Source organism: Petaurus breviceps, unplaced genomic scaffold (genome assembly GCF_028583685.1).
Source record: "Petaurus breviceps papuanus isolate PSGF00001 unplaced genomic scaffold, PetGlider_PUasm1.0 90721, whole genome shotgun sequence".
Classification (NCBI taxonomy): Eukaryota; Metazoa; Chordata; class Mammalia; order Diprotodontia; family Petauridae; genus Petaurus; species Petaurus breviceps.
Window position 1 is genome coordinate 2,362,887 of NW_027187322.1, and position 16,265 is coordinate 2,379,151.

Here is a 16,265-nt window from a genome sequence, read left to right on the forward strand (position 1 = left end):
AGAGAGGGAGGAGAAAGAGAGGAGAGACCGAGACAGAGACAGAGAGACAGAGAGAGGAGAGAGAGACAGAGAGAGACAAAGACAGAGAGAGAGAGCTCCTCAGCCTGGGGAAGAGGGCCAAGCCAAACACCCTCAGGCCCCACCCCAGGTAGCACCCTGGACAGCCCACAAGCAGCCACTCCCTTGCTCATCTCCCAGATTTCCTTAGGTCAAGAGACCCCAAGGAAATGCCTCTGAGACATGGGACTGTGACAGAGAAAACTGGACAAGTGGGTAGAGCAATAAGGTATCTTGGAAAGATGCTCTCAACAGGTGATCCCTACTCTGACATTTATTGAACTTCGTGACATTGGGCAAATCTCACTCCCTCTCTGAGTCTCAGTTTCCTGATCTGTAAAATGGGCATAAATGTACCTGTATTTCCTACCACACTAAGATATTGTAAGGAAGCCAAAGTAACTAAGAGTAATGGAGTTGGAGGAGGACATAGGTTCAAATGCTACCTCAGATACTTACTGTGTGACCCTGGGTAAGTCACTTACCCTCTCTGACCTTCAGTTTCCCCAACTGTAAAATGGGAATAAGTTTCTCTGTACTTCCTACCCGGTAGGATTAGTTGAAGTCAGGAAGTTCCCACCCCTGACAATCACTAACTTGGCCATGGACAAGGCACACATCTCTGAGCCTTCTTAGATTAAATTACTTAATAAGTAATAATGGCTAAATTAAAGAGCTCTAGGAAAGTCATCTTTATTAAAGTATGGGCTCCCTGGCCAGTGAGGCAGTTAGCCCCCTGGGATCTGAGCTTGGTGAGAAAGCCCCTTCCCCCACTCTCTATACCAGAAGAAAGAGAGGACGTGTAGCTGATGTCCAGACCCCTCCACTTCCCGAATGAGCCTTCTGGGAACAGGCAAACAGCAGACGGACGCTGTCACATCCTGGAAGCCATGACTGTCTAGTTCCTGGGCTGAATCGTCAGCTTCCTCTAGCATCACACGGCCTGGGATTTCAGGGCAAGTTCAGCTCTGCCAAGGAACAGCAAAGTCCTCACCCTAGAAAAGGATTCTGGGTCTCCTCCTCCCTGCTATGGGCCAGGGGGAGGCCACTAGGAGGAATGAGAACTAAGGATAAGATAAACTAGGCAATGGTGATGATAGCAGTAATCACTGGCATTTATAGTTTAGACAAACTATGCCTTTACAAATATCATTTCACCAGAGCCTCACAATAGCCCTTGGGAAGTAGATGCCATTATCATCCGCATTTTACAGGTGAGGAAACTGAGGCAAACCGAGTTTTAAGTGTCTTGGCCACAGGCACACAGCTAGAAAGTGTTTGAGGCAGATTTGAACTCAGGTTAGAGAGCTAGCCTGGGAGTCAGGGAGACCTGGGTTCAGATTCTGGCATATGACCTAGGGCAAATCACCTCACTCTTCAATGTCCTTAGGCAACTCTCTAAGCCTGTTACTGAGGAGTTAGGAGCAACCTCCCCCAGGAAGGCTCTACCACCTGAGTTCTATCTACCAGTGGGTGGTATCCATCAGTCATCACCCAAGCACTGTGCTCCCCATCCATCAGGGAGGCAGAGACAGTGAAACAATCATCCCTGGCCTCAAGTAGCTTACAGTGGAAACAAATGGAAGAAGCAACATGTATGCATAGAAGCAGACACATTTATTATGCTCTGTATATCTGCATGTTGTCTCCCCCATTAGACTTTGCACTCCTTGAAGGCAGTGACTGATTTTACACGTCTAACACACAGTTAATGCATGTTTTTGACTTGAATATATACAAAAATGTGGTAAATGAAAAACTACAAAGTAGGAGTTTTATTCACTTCATTAAAAAAAATTCTGGACTTAGTAAACATCAAGTAAAAAGAAGTGTTTCCATATACACTGCACTCCAAGAGAGGCTGGCAGAGTACACTGCAGATCTCTGCTGTGGACTTTGCTTTTCTTTTTAAAGTATATGATAAATTCAACGTCTAATTTTCAAAGCTCCCCTGCCCATCAAGGATCCCTTCTGGCCTTTGGTCTTCCTATTTTGGAGGGAGAAGGGGTCGATCCTACCTACCCCTAGGTCCCCTGTCCCTTCCACCTCCCCCACTCCTTCCCCCCCAAAAAAAACCCCAAGAAGTGTAAGGATGGGGAGGGAAATAATTCAGATGCAAAACCTGGCCCTTTGACCAGAGAAGGACGCTTTTCCGATAAACCTGAAAATGAGAGCTGAGTAAGAAGCCGATCTGCATATTGTTGGAATCAATGAAAACTTATGTGAAAGGCTGGATCCCACCCTAAGCTACAGGCGCACGTGGGAGAGCTTTTATCTCAGCATATCTCAAATGCTTATGTTCATGAGGACGGGGGTGCGAAAAGGCGGGAATCCGAGAACGAGTCTGGGAGCCCAGGGAAGAGATGAAGGAATGGGATTGGTTCTCTCGGCAGCTCGGGGGAGGACAGGGCTGAGGGAAACTCCAGCTCCCTCTCTAGATACACATAACTATAATATAATCTCTTGTCCGCTGTTTGGTTACCAAAGTGTTTCCAATAAATTGAATTTTGCCTCAACCACAAGGGAGATAAATAGAGGCGTGGTTGGGCAGGAAGCTTAACCTCTGCTGGATGTGGGGAATTTTCCAAACTGGAAGGTCAGAGCAATTGTGATTGAACTAAGAGCTTTTCATCTAAAACAGACTCCCTAAAGAAGAAAAGGGAGACTTTGCCCTTCCCCTTCACTAGCTTGAAACTAAGAATTAGCTTCTAATTTAAGCTTGGATTTTGGTGGTGGTGGTTTGTTTGTTTTAGGCAATTAAGGTTAAGTGACCGGGGTCACACAGTTAGTGTCTGAGGTAAAATTTGAACTTGGGTTCTCCTGACTCCAAGGCTGGTACTTTATCCACTGATCTACCTAGCTGTCCCTAATTTAGGCAATATGTCAATATGAATTGTCACATATTTGCCTGATTTAAAATAGGATTTATCTTGATTCCCCAGAAAGGACACATTGTCCTTAGACTCAACAGAATTTTGGAATGCCATGTGTACAAAGGCCAGTTAACAGCAATCCCTTTAAAGTAGGGCCCAAGAATACTATTTCCCCTTAAGTCAGATCCAGGGACCCCAAAATTCCCCTCCCCTCTTTAACCCAGCCTCCCAGGTCCTCTATCCAAACTGACACACTGTAATAGCTTTCAGTCTCTATACCTCAGTCTTTTTATCTGTAAAATGGAGGTAAACGATGCTAACCCATTTCACAGGTTGAAATGGGGGAAAGTACTAAGACTAAGTACCTTAATACTTAGCTACTAGATGAATTCGCAGTTTCTTTCAAAGCTCAGATTAAATGTCACCTTCTACAAGAAGGAATGCAAGAAACTTTTATCAAGTGCTTTCTGTGTATTGGGCACTGGGATCCCTGCTCGGGATACAAAGTTTAGAAAAGAAATAGTGCATGTCCTGTCCCCACAGAGCTTACATTCCACTAGGAAAGCTAAGCCACTTTGGGGTAAGGTGATTAGGGAAAGGAAAGGGATAAGCATTTATGTGACACTTACCAGGAGTCCAGCACTTTGCTAACAGTTTTACAAATAGCTGACTTGGGGGAGGGGGCAGGGAAAGAGGAGGAGAGGATGGCTTCTCCCGCGGTTGGATGGGTCGGGAAGTTGTCGCATGGTCTGCTATCTGGAGCCAGCCTGAAGTGTGTTAAACGGACTGGTTGGTAGATTCTCAGTCACGAGTTTACTCAGGCTCCCGGGCTGAAGCTGTAGAGATGTGTGGAGTGGGACCCCAGGTCTTGGGGTCCAGGTCAGTAGTGGGATGACCCGAGTGGGTGGCGGCGGGGCTCTGCAGCCTTCCCCCAAAGACTCCTGTAGTTTTGACTACATTTGGTATCTATCTACGTCTATTCAGATGTGTATTTATGTATATACAATAGGCCACGTGGCTAACGGACCGAGAACCCGTGTGGACACAAGCTGGCAGACCTGGGTTCGAATTCCGCATCTGATCCACACTGGCTCCGCTGTGTGACCCTGGGCAAGTCCCTTAAGCTCTCACTGTTAGTGAGAACTCTGGTGTCCTCAAACTGCTTGGCCTCAGGATTCCATTTGAGAACTCCCCTCAATAATTAAAGAGCACGTATGTGGGCCACAAGCAGCAAAACTTACCATGTTAGAACGCAAACCTTTCCGCAGTATTGGCAAAATAGCTTTGACCTGGACCTAAGCCTCCAAGTAGCCCCACAGGGACTTCCCACGGCCGCAAGATAAGCTACCTGAAGGCAAAGATTGTTTGTGTCCCCAGCTCCTAATCCGACACCCTGCGGGCACTTACTTGGAGTACAGGCAAGAGTCCTTTGTGGGTAATTGACTGACTAACAGACTGACAAACCCAAGAAGTCAGAGCTTCCCAGCCCGACGGGCCCCAGGCAGCCTTCTAGGCACAGCCCTGGGCTGCGCACGAGCTGCGGTGGATCCCCCGGGTCCTCCCTCCTTTCTCTTCACACTCCCTTCCCCCCACCCTCCTTTTCCCTCCCTCCTCCTCCCCACCTCACCCCACCCCCGTCTCCCCACCCCATCTCTACGGCCCAGGCCCGGGACGGCCCGAAGCAGCAGCTGGAGAGGCGGGGCAGGGCAGGGCGGAGCCGGCTCCGGCCGGGCCCGGCCGGGCCGGGCCACAGCCAGGGCGACCATTGGCTCGTCGGGGACCCGGGGCGGAGCCCGCGGAGGCGGAGCTGCTGCCCCGGGGCCTGGGAACAGTTCGGTCCCAGCTGCGGAGGGTCTTCCCTGTGGCCGCCACCGCCCATCCTACGGCAATCCGGACCTCCACCGGTACTACCCAGCTTGGCTGAGACCACCTCTCCATAAATCCCCGGGGTAAGATAGGACTGAAGCGAGGCCGGTGTCCGAGAGGGTGGCACCGCGAGGTCCCCACGCCAGGCTACGGAATTTCCCTGGCGGGGGACTGGGGGGTGGGGTGTTGCTCGATGGGTGGGGAGGATTAGGCCCCCCCCCCAGATCCTCCCGCCTCCTTTAGCGTTTTCTGTCACTCCTGCGCTTTGGGGTCCCTCTCTCCTTCCTGGAGCTTCTCCTTGGTTCATTCCTCCCCTCTTCCTCCCGGGCGATTTTGCCCTTTTCCCGTGGGGGATCTCCAAGATCCACTCCCAGCCTCAGGACCAGCCCTCCAGTTGAGCCCGCTTTCCCGCAGCCTCCCCGCCCTCAGCTACCACTCCTGATCCGGGGTCCCTGGCCCCGGGCTGGCCTGAAGCAGCCCCCGCCTCCGCTCTCCCTCGGAGAGCGCCCCGTATTTTTAGAAAACGGGTGAGGTGTGTGCCTATCTTTAGCCATGCCCTGAAACAGAACCTGGCTGGGCAGGGCAAGGCTGGGCTGGACTGGCAGCGCCCTGTTTGGGGGCCGGCAAGGGGTCCGAATTGCAGAGGAATGGACAGCCCTTAGTGCTCCAGTCTCAGGAAGAAGCCTCGAGCTGGGGCGCCTTCATTTTCCTTCAGCCGCCCCCCCCCCCGAGCCCTCCGGGACGCTTACCTGGCAGGGGTGTCCCTGCTCTGCCGAGACATAGCTGGTGAAGTACCGGGTCTAGCCCCCTTGTCCTCCCTGCAGTGAGGGTCTCATACCCCCTCTCCCCATTCAAAGAAAAAGGCACAGGCAAATGGACTGCAGGCTCGAACTCGCAGCCCAGAGCCAGGCAGTCCTTTCTCCATGACCCCTCTATCCTCTATCTCCACCTCCCGCCTACGAGTAGAACCCCGCAAGGATCGGGACACCAGAGTTCTCACCCCATTCCCGGGGCTCATTGTGCAGGGGGCACATGGCTCCATCTAGTGGCCCATTTAAGTTAGCCGCTTAGCTCCGCACCCTAAGGGAAATCCCGGGGTCACTCCTGGTAAATTCTCATCCTGAAAAATCCTTGAAATCTCTGGCCCCTAGATTTAATTCTCTCTCTGTCTCTGTCTCTCTCTCTGTCTCTCTCTGTCTCGCTCCCTGATTTGGGTTACTGAGTATGCTTCCTCCTCCTTCACATAAGGGGGTAGTATTCCATACATCCAGTCATTCTATAATGCCCAATGAGAGTCATCTTTGTAGGCTCCCAGGGCCAGAAGTGGAAGGGACCTTAGCCATGGGTCCTGTCTGATAACACAGGGAGCTGCCAGGTGGCTTCCACCAGGCCTCACAGGTGATGAGTCAGCAGGCCTGAAGTCAGCACACTTTTCCCACCAGAAAGTTTTCTGTGAGGAGGGCAGGTTGATGTCGAACATTCATTTCTAAAACTTTGGGGTAACAAACGGGTAGAAACAGGCCTGACTCACGGCTTGAAGGGATAGTTGGTCTAATCCCCTAGGAAGGCCCCTAAAGGACAAGGGCTTCCCGAAGTCCTTCACAATGAGCAGAGGAGACCCAGGTCCTCTGTCTCCAAACCCAGGGTTCCTTCCTCACCACTAGCTGGTCCGCCCCCAGAGTCTGCTGTTCTGGTGGCCTGGTGACCTGGTACCTGTGGCCTACCTTCCACAGGCCTCCTGCTGTCACCAGGTTGATCCAGATGACAGAGACCTGCCTGAGGCTTGATACACACAGGACTATTGGGTGGAACTGGTCAGCAACACCTCCCCACCCCATTCCTTCCCTGTTCAGCCCCACATCTGGAAATGGGTGGACTCATGTAGCTCGGAATGAGGCAGCTGTCTGGCAAGCAGTTGTGCCCACCCATGGGCTTGGTTTGCTGTGGAAATGCTTGTTCTCTGGGAACAGTCTGATAGCCTCTCTGCCTCTTGGGGCAGGGGGAGATCAACCCTAAGATCTGAGCCCTAGAACAAAACAGACTGGGGGTGACTCAGTGCAGGTTTGGGGTGAAGCTTATAGGCCAGGCTGCTGAAAGGAGGAGGAGGGAAGAAGGCTCCTCACCAGCAGGATGAGTGGGCCCTGGCTACGTGCCAGGATTTCAGGTACACTGTAGGTTTCCTGGCCTGCCAGCGGTGGTGTTCCATACTCAGTCCCCACCTGATGAGTCTGGTCAGTCATGTGCACCTTATCAATGAGCATATCTGATCTTTTCCTGGGGTCCCATGCTAATGAGGGCTTTGGGGAGGCTTAGGTGGAATGGCGACCCCTTTCGGGGCTGACTGAGCCCTCTGGGGGCTCCTAATCTAGGTGGGCAGGTAAAACTACAGGCCACACAGCAGTGCATAGGAGATGTGTGGCGGAAGGAGCTGGGAGTCAAGAGGCCTGGGTTCTGGTCAGCCTCTGCCACAGGCTTCCTGGGTTATCTCAAACAAGTCCCTTCCCTTTGGGTCTCTGTTTCTGCCTCTAAAGTGAGGGGGTGACACTAAATCCCTAAGGTTTGCCTCTGACAGTCTCTACTATCCCTCAAGTTATCTAGACTGTTCTAAATTCCTTCAACCCTGACATTCTAAGTTGTCTTCCTCCTGATTCTGACTGACATTTCCATGTTCTAGGATCTGAGGTCCCTCCCTTTAGTCTCTGGGGAACCAAAGGCACTTATTCTCCCAGGAATTTGTAGAAGGGTGGCTTCTGGTGGGGTCCGGGGACAGCTCCTCACTGTGAGCAAACACTCACTTGGTTCTTCTCTTTCAGAGAGCGCCAACTTCCAGCCCTGTGGAACCAGGAGGAACAGTCATCTGCCCACTGAGGCAGGGGACAGCAGCAGGGAAGGACACTGGCCGCTGCTCTGCCCCTCATCCCTTTCTTGAAAAGATTCTCATTTTTAACTTTTCCTCATCTTGCTGACTTCTTGATGCACTTTGGCTCAGGCTAGCCTTGCCCCCTTTTGGTCCAGCTCCCATTGGTGGATCTACAAGGGGTGGGGAGGCTTGAGGGCACCCACTGTTCAGTAGAAATCTAGCCTTCCTGTATTGGGCCCTTTGTGGATGATATGGTGATATGGCCACCAAGGTGCCCATATACCTGAAGCGGGGCAACCGCAAAGGGAAGAAGGAGAAGCTGCGGGACCTGCTGTCATCAGACATGATTAGCCCACCCCTGGGCGACTTCCGTCACACCATCCACATTGGCAATGGTGGCGAGGGTGACATGTTTGGTGACATCTCCTTCCTACAGGGCAAGTTCCACCTGCTACCTGGCACAGTTGGTGAAGGGCCTGATGAGGAGGAAAATGGCACCTTCAACATCCCCTTCCCATTTGCCCGGACCACCACAGTCTGTGGGCGTGAGCCCCGAGGGCTCTCTGATGGCCATTCCCCTCTCCTCAAGAATGCTATCTCCCTCCCAGTCATTGGTGGACCCCAGGCCCTCACCCTGCCCTCAGCTCAAGCCCCACCCAAGCCACCCCGCCTGCACCTGGAGATGTCACTGCCAACCCCCCAGGAGAATGAGGGCTCGGAGGACTGGAGGACTCCAGAGACTGACTCTCCCCGGAATGGCTTCATGCCTGAGCAAGAAACGGAGGAGCCATTCCTGTCCCAGGCCAGCTCCCTCCTTTCCCTCCACGTGGACCTGGGGCCTTCCATCCTGGACGACGTCCTCCAGATCATGGACCGGAACCAAGACCTAGACAGAGTGGAGATCCCCACATAAAATGCCCTGGAAATGGGGCAGGACAGCGTGGCAGCATTAGGCTTACGGTGGCCCAGGGGGCCACTATGGTCAACGAGGCCTGCATTTGTTATATACCCAAGCCTTCACTGGGGCAGATCATTCTTCACTTTTGTACCTCAGTTTCCCCTCATCTTGTTCCATGGGAAGAATGAAATTTTGAGAGAGACCAGCAAAAAAGCTCTTTGCACTCCTTGGCACAAACATGTGCCACGGAAGGAATATGTTCTCACTGAGACTGCCTTAGCTCTGTTTTCAGATACCCCAGCTGGCAGACTTTTCATAGTTGGGGGGGGTAGGCAGTTCTTTCTTCCCTCAGCCAGGGCAAGGATGACCAGGAGATATTTTCTTGCTTGAGTTGCAAGATGAAGTCTCAAGAAAGGACTTTGGGAATCCACCCATCCCTGGGTGGGGGTGGGGGGATACCCACACTCTAGACTCTCTTACCTCCTGGAGAGGACCTTGCAGGCAATGTGGGGGTGGTGGTATCAGCCCCTTCCCCTCTCCTGACTTCCAGTGAGCTGTTGTTGCAATAAACCATGCTGGATCGGTGTCAGCCCCTTCCCCTCTCCTGACTTCTGGTGAGCTGTGATTGTAATAAACTGTGCTGGATTGGTGACAGCCTCTTCTGCCTCCACCTCCTTCCCTGTCTCTCCACCTCAGGTTTGCTCTGTGTTTAATAAGTAGCCAGCAAAATGCTGGATACCAAGGGGGTAGCCAGATGGGCAGAAGGCACAGGCAAATGCCCGTGAGCCACTTCTAGTCAGAGGATTTGGAAGGTGTCTAGCTTAGCTCCCTCATTTTACAAATGGGAGGAGACTGAGGCTCAGGTTTGTGTGATTTGCCAGGAGTATGTGGTAGAACAGGCCCCAGCTAGCTTTTCCATCCCCCCAACTCCCCGGCCCTGCCTGCCTCTCAGCTCCCTGCAGAGACTCACTGAGCAGGTTAGTGAAGGGCTAAGCGCTGAGAGCAGGGCCCACATCTTATTCCTCTTTATCTCCACCCTGACATGCACAGGGCCTCCAATGTAGCTGGCATTTAATAAATGAAATGAGCAATGAGAGACAGTCAGACTGCTGGGTGCAGACTGGGCAGTGGGGGTGCAGCACAGAAGACCCTAGATCGGAACTCAGAACACACAGATCTAGACCTCTTCCCCACCCCTATGGGCTCCTTGCGCTCAAAGGTCCCTCCCAGCATTATATGCCTTGTGACCCCTTGTGTTGGCCTTGAACCAGGCTGGCTTCCCCAAATCCGAATCCTCCCTTTGGGTGGCTTCCTCTGCTGTACATGCTTCCCTCAGTTTCCTGTCCCTTTTTGTCACACAGAGAGCCTGCTTCCCCCTGCTGGGCTGCTGGTTCCTCTGTGGAATCCTGCTGAGCCCCTGATAACAGCCATCCCCTTCTGTGCCCCCCTAACCCTTGAGGGGATGGCAGTTGCCAGGACAACAGTGGATTCTGACTTTCCTCAGGAGCACCAGGCCTTGCAGACAAGGACAGCCCTGGAGACGAGATGAAGCAGGGCGAGAGATGGGGGAGCTGAAAGGAGGCTCACTATCCCAAGGAAGGGACCTAGATGAAGCTGGTCTTAGGTGTGACCTTACTGCAAGCTGACCCATAATGGGAATGCTTTGGAGGCTGAGATCCTTAGCCTTGCATGGCCTCCCTCACAGAAGCCCTACCCCACAAAGTGCCTCCACATTTTGTGGGGACCTGACATTGGTTGCCACGCCCAGCTACCACCTTGGTCATACAGCTTTTACACCACATCTTGGGTGCAATTCAATTCCACCATTTTGGGGTGGGCAACACATGAATCTGGATGATTTTCATTTGCCCAAAGCCTGTTTACAAGTGACTGGAAAGTAAGGCCAGGAGGCCTTTAAAAAGCAGTCACGTCTAGCAGAAGGCACATGTCCTAATGCCCAATGCCTGCTTCATTTGAGACTCCTGGCACTCATGCTGAAGGGCTGTCCAGCCCCCTCCTTTTACAGAGAAGGAAACAGATCCAAAGAGGGCAGAGGACTGGCCAGGGTCATGGTTAGTAAGCAACAGAACTGGAATTACATTGACCAGGGAGACAACATGCAAACAAATATGTTCAAACAAGCTTCTATACAAGATATATTGAATATAACCACCAGAGGGAAGACATGAAAATGAAAGGGGAAGGTACCAGGAAAGGCATCCTGTGGAAGGTGGGAGCTGGAGGAAATCCCAGGGCCAGTCTACTCTGATCAGGATGGTGTGTATGGTGGTCTCCCAAGCTGAAGCTCATTAAAAGACCTTGGAGCATGGAGATGGGAGAAAGGGTTACCTCAGTTTACCCAAACACATATAATGACAGCAGAAGGGTGATGAATGACACCAATGGGATACAATGGGTGTGAGTGGACTGCAAGGAGGAATCCCTTGAGAAACATGGCACCAAAGGAGCTGACACAGAGTACCCCCCTGAGAAGGGAGGTGGGTCAGTTGTACAGTGACAGGAAGTGATGAATAGCCCCCACGTGCCATGGAAGGAGTCATGCAGGCAAGGCAGTACAGCTGAAAAGCACCAGGTTTGGAAGCAGGACCTGAATACAGCCCTGCTGTGAGTCTTGCCGAAAAGCCTCTCTGGGCCTCAGAAAACTTGGGTGGCAAGAACTTACTCTTTGAGGGGACAGCCTTGGCAAAGGCGTGGAAGCCAGAGACAGAATGATGAGTTTAAGGATGTCAAGGAGACCAGTTGTAACAGTTTGTAGAGGATAGAAATACAAAATCCACATTTTGGACTGGGTCCTAGAGCCATATTGTGAAGACCTGGCAGTCAGAAGGCCAGGGTTCTTGTACTCAGACAATTGTGTCTATATACTAGTCACAACCCCTTTTAGACCTTTTAATCAGCTGTTCTGACCAAAGGTTCCTTCAATTCGGTATGAGTCTAACCAGACCAACCTGGGGCTCTTAGCGCCCCCTGGTGTCTGACACTACAACACTCAGAGACTTACAAGGATTGGGTCATTTTAGTTACGATTGTAATGCCCTTCTCAGGGGCTTAGCTATATCTGTTTACTTAGTGCCTTCTCCTGCCATGGGAAGAATCTAGATAAATTACACACCAACGTATCAGTCCTCTCTGAAGAATACCTCATTCTGCATCCATCGTCCCCCACTTATATACTGAAAGGTGGAAGGAATGCTCAACCCCAGTCCTCTGATACTGCATTGATTGGAGTTCAGAAGTCCTTGACATTATTGTGGTCATTCTGTGTTTCTTCTCTTGGTACTGCTTACTGTACCTTTCTGCACTGGCTCCTAGGAACTTTCCGAGTTTCTCCAAATTCTTCGTATTCGTCATTTCTTATTACTCAGTAATCGTCTCTTATGTTCTGACACGATAATGTGGTCAATCCTCGGCACCCACATTGGGGTCATTTCTTGGCTACAACCCAAAGTGCTGCTCTGAATATTTCTGTACCTATGGCTCTTCACTCTTCCTTTGATTCGTTTCACTGAATTTTGCTTTCTTCCTCTTTTTTTATTCTTTGGTTCTCTGGGAGGAGGGGGGAAGATACAGTAGGAAATATACGTGATATAAAAATAGAATATATCAACAAAAGAGATATTTAAAGCCTCCAACAGAGCCCCTGGCCAGACCCCAGCTGGAGTAATGTATTAAGTACTAGGTGTCAGAGTTTAAGAAGGAAGTTAACCAGCTGAGCATCCAAGGGGAAGGTGACCAGCATGGGGAAGGGCTGCAGGAAAATCAGTAGAAGAAATTGGGAATATTTGTCCTGGAGAAGGGGGGATTCGGTGCGGGGGGAGAGGAAGGACATGATAGCTATCTTCAAGCATTTGAGGAGCTGTGGAATAGGAATTAGTCTTGTCCTACTGGGCCCTCGAAAGTGATGCAGTGGATAGCGTGCTGGGCCTGGCGTTCATCTTCCTGAACTTAAATCTAGCCTCAGACACTAGCTGTGTGACCCTGGGCAAGTCACTTCACCCTGTTTGCCTCAGTTTTCTCATCTGTAAAAGGAGCTAAAGAAGGAAATGGCAGACCACTCCAGACTTTGCCAAGAAAACTGTAAGTGGGTCACAGAGTCTGACAGGACTGAAATGCCCTCTAGTGGTCAGAACCAGAAACAACAAGAAGGACGAACTCTTCTAAGGAAAGATTTCCTAAGGGTTCAGCTGCCGGCTGATACTGTGGAATGGGCCACCTGGAGAGCTAGGGATTTCCCCACCACCGGAGGTCTTCCAGTAGAAGCTGGAAAAACTTGTAGATGCGGTTCCTGATCATATATGGATCAGACTACAATTCAGCATTTCTTAAACTGTGGGTCAAAAATCTGGCCACAGTAAAAGGTTTCTGAGCACCCATTGGCCCAAGTTAAAGATCAGACTCGTAATGAGTCTGAGGTGTTTCTGGCAGCCTTGGTTCTGAACACAAGCATCCTCCCTTTCCTCAGTGTGTGCTCTGCGGCCACGCACCACTAACCAAGGCAGCCCAGACCAAAAAGGGGAAGTCTGAGGAGCCTTGGGCGAGTGGCTCCAGGGAGCCCTTCCAAGGCCAGAGCTGTGATCCTCGCACCTGGAACAAGCAAGCTCGGGCCTCTGAGATTAGATTTAGAGTTTACAGGGCTCTAGAAGCCAAGGTTCTGCCATCTAAACACTAGCTAACATTTCTGTAGTGATTACCACATGCCAGACACTGTGCTAAGGACTTTAAAATGATCTCATGTGGTCCTCCCAACAGCCCTGCCAGGTAGATGCTGTTACTCCCATTTTACAGATGAAGAAACTGAGGCAAATAGCAGTTAAGTGACTTGGCTAGTGTCTGAGGTCACATTTGAACTCAGGGCTTCCTGACTCCAGGCCCAGCACTCCACCTTACCTCCCTGGGACTCAGTTTCCTCATCTGCTAAAGGCTAATAATGACACTTCCAACCTCATTGCACCACAGTGTATGGAGCTAAAAGGGGGCTTTGAAATTATCTGATACAAACCCTTCATTTTACTGATGAGGAAACTCCGATCCAGGGAGCAGAGTGGCTTGCCCATACAGCCGGCAGGTGGCAGAGCTGGCCTTCTAAGTTGGGTCCTGTAATGGGAATTTAATTTGAAGATCTTCCCTGCCCCTAGGCTAAAGTGCACCTGGAGCCTGGGGTGCCAGGCTTGTTTTTCAGTAGATACTTCTTGATTGGGCAGTGAGTCAATAAGATTGTTACATTCTCTGAGCCAGGAGAAGACTATATAAGCCCTGATGTGTAGCTTTGTTTTGGGGCTCACTTTGAGAAGTGTTCTGTGATTTGATCTGGATTCTGGGAAGCTGTTGTTGAGAGCCCCCCGGCTTTGAAATCCAGATGTTGTTTGGTATGGATGTAATGGTTGGACAGTTTGGAAAGCTGTCTACTTGATCTGTTTCTGTCTTGATAATTCTGCCTGTATACTTTGAAGTTCAGGGTGCTGACCTTTTTCCCCTGAACAAGGTAAACGATACATGTTTGACTGATTAAAGTAAGCTTGTTAACCCATTTTGAGTTGCTTTCCTTTATCAAAGCAGATCCAAGAACCTGTGTTGGCAGCCACCCTGGGGACACTGGGGTGCTTGCTGCCACAGGTCCTCCCAGCTCTTTCCACTTCACCCAAGGACATGGGGGTGATATCTGTGCACATCTTAGCTTTGCCCAATCCTGTCAGTTGTAAGTGTTGTCTCCCTCTGGACATTTTATACAGACATGCATGAATGCACACAAACGTCATCTGGACATTTTGTACACACATATACATATATCTTTAATTTAATTAACTCAATTTGATCTCTTCTAATTTTCAGAAAGTTTGTTGCCTGGCAGATTCGGAGTTTCTTCTGCCAAGCTGCTAATTCCCTTTTCAATTCTTTCTTTCAATGCTCTCACTTCATTTGTAAAAATGTTTTTAACTCTTAAGAAAAAAAAAAAACCTCTTCATCTTTTCCAGGAATTCTAGTTGAATTTGTACCCAGGTTGTGTTTTTCTTAAGGCTTTGCTTGGAGATGTTTTGAAGTCATTCTCTTCTGCCTTTGTGACAGCATCCTTGTCACCATAATAGTTTTTTATGATGGGAGTCCATTTTTGTTTGTTTGTTTTGTTTATTTTTCCAGTCTATTTCCTGACTTCAGGCTTGTATTACAGCCAGACTCTATGCACTTCTGGAGGGAACGTCTGGACTGGTCCTTGTCATTTTCTTAGGGTATTAAATATGGTGTTACTCCAGGATCTAAGGGACAATTCAAGCTAGAGATCCTCAAGCTTTCAGTGCTCCCAAAGGGGTCTAATCCAAAGCAAAATCTAATTGCTGTCCTCCTCAGCCCAGCCCAAGTGTGAGCTCTATAAGTTCCTGGCCACGGTTTGGGTCTGAGTAACAGTAGATGCTGCTAGAATCAGCCTCTAACAGCCATCTGGAAAGCTCTGTGAGTTGAGTGACATAATTATAGGCTCCTCTTTAGTCTGAGATTCCTGCCCTGGTTACTTCTGCAGGCTGGGCTAGAAGCTAGAACTCAGATCCTGCTCTGCTCCTGAGATCCGAGTCATACTGCTGCTACTGCTGGCATCTGAATTTGCTTCCACGGATATCAGCTCAGGTCCTCAACTGCTCCTTGCCCCAGAATGCCATCCCTGAGTACAGGTCCTCTCTTCCATCTGCCTTGATCTGTGACCTGGAACTGGGTAGTGTTGGCACCTGCTCCTGTCCGGCCACTCAGGGGAGGGTCTGACCTCCTCTCACCCTGGTCCCCAGCACTGGAGCGCTTCAGACCAGACCCCTTTCTGTCTCCCTACACCAAACTAGGCTGCCAAAACAACTCACTGTGACTTTTTTATTGGATTTCTCCATCCAGATTAGATCTGGCACATTTTCTAGGTCTGCTTGGAAAGGTGGGGGACAGGTGTAGTGTATGAAGTGATTATTGTTCCCAGCACAGCCAATTAATAAACATTTATTAAGCACATACTGGACTATATACCAGGTACTGTGTTAAGTGCTGATAATGCTAAAAGACAGTCTCTGCTGTTAAGGGGCTTGCTGTTTAATGAGGAAGACAATGTGCAAACAACCAAGAACCAACTAAGAAGACAGTGGCATTAAAGTGGTATTCGGAAGCCTTCAGGTAGAAGGTGAGATTTTAGCGCAACAAGAGGTCAAAGTCATAGATTGGGGAAGGGAGGATGCCAGCAGCAGAAACTTGGCCAGAGTCTATCCTGATGTGTCGAGGGCTCCCACCCTCCCTTCATCTACCTAGCCAGAGCCCAAGGTAGGAAAGCACAGCTGGAGGCAGAGGGTAGGATAGCCCTCAGCAGCATTGCAGGAAGATGGTTAGAGGGCATCAAATCTAATCACCCTGACCTTGAGAGTGGGTCTGATAGGGGCGGCCAGGTGGCTCAGCAAGTAAGAGCACTGGCTCCAGTGTCGGGATGACCTGGGGATCAAATCCAGGCTCAGATACTCAGCACCACACCCAGAAATAACTGGCCGTGTAACCTTGAGCAAGTTACTTAACCCCAATTGCTTTAAAAGAAAAAAAAGTGGGTCTGAGTCAGCAACAGTTCAGAAGATTCTGGATCTAGGTCTGAAAGGGACCATAGGGGTCATCTGGCCCCAGATCCTCATTTTACAACTGGAGAAACTGAGGCCCAAAGAAGTTAAGTGACTTACCAAAG

At 50.3% G+C, this 16,265-nt stretch overlaps 2 protein-coding genes and 1 long non-coding RNA gene across 3 annotated transcripts in view; 1 reads left to right on the plus strand and 2 right to left on the minus strand.

The window, feature by feature from the left end:
* Positions 1-6,055, minus strand: part of LOC138144819 (uncharacterized) — a 17,417-nt gene extending 11,362 nt beyond the window's left edge. The window contains exon 1 of the long non-coding RNA XR_011164030.1: positions 5,546-6,055. This is a non-coding gene — a long non-coding RNA (uncharacterized lncRNA). The remainder of the gene's footprint in view (positions 1-5,545) is intronic.
* The window catches only part of FAU (FAU ubiquitin like and ribosomal protein S30 fusion), a 380,300-nt gene that overhangs the window by 194,898 nt on the left and 169,137 nt on the right, over positions 1-16,265 (minus strand). The gene's annotated exons all lie outside the window — the stretch shown is intronic.
* CDC42EP2 (CDC42 effector protein 2) lies at positions 4,673-9,211 on the plus strand. The gene is made up of 2 exons (XM_069066270.1): positions 4,673-4,879; positions 7,610-9,211. The coding sequence occupies exon 2, from the start codon at positions 7,916-7,918 to the stop codon at positions 8,567-8,569; it is 654 nt and encodes a 217-aa protein (XP_068922371.1). The 5' UTR covers positions 4,673-4,879; positions 7,610-7,915; the 3' UTR covers positions 8,570-9,211.

Coding starts and splice junctions, on each gene's coding strand:
- CDC42EP2 (XM_069066270.1), top strand. CDS start 7,916: ATGGCCACCAAGGTGCCCATATACCTGAAGCGGGGCAACCGCAAAGGG.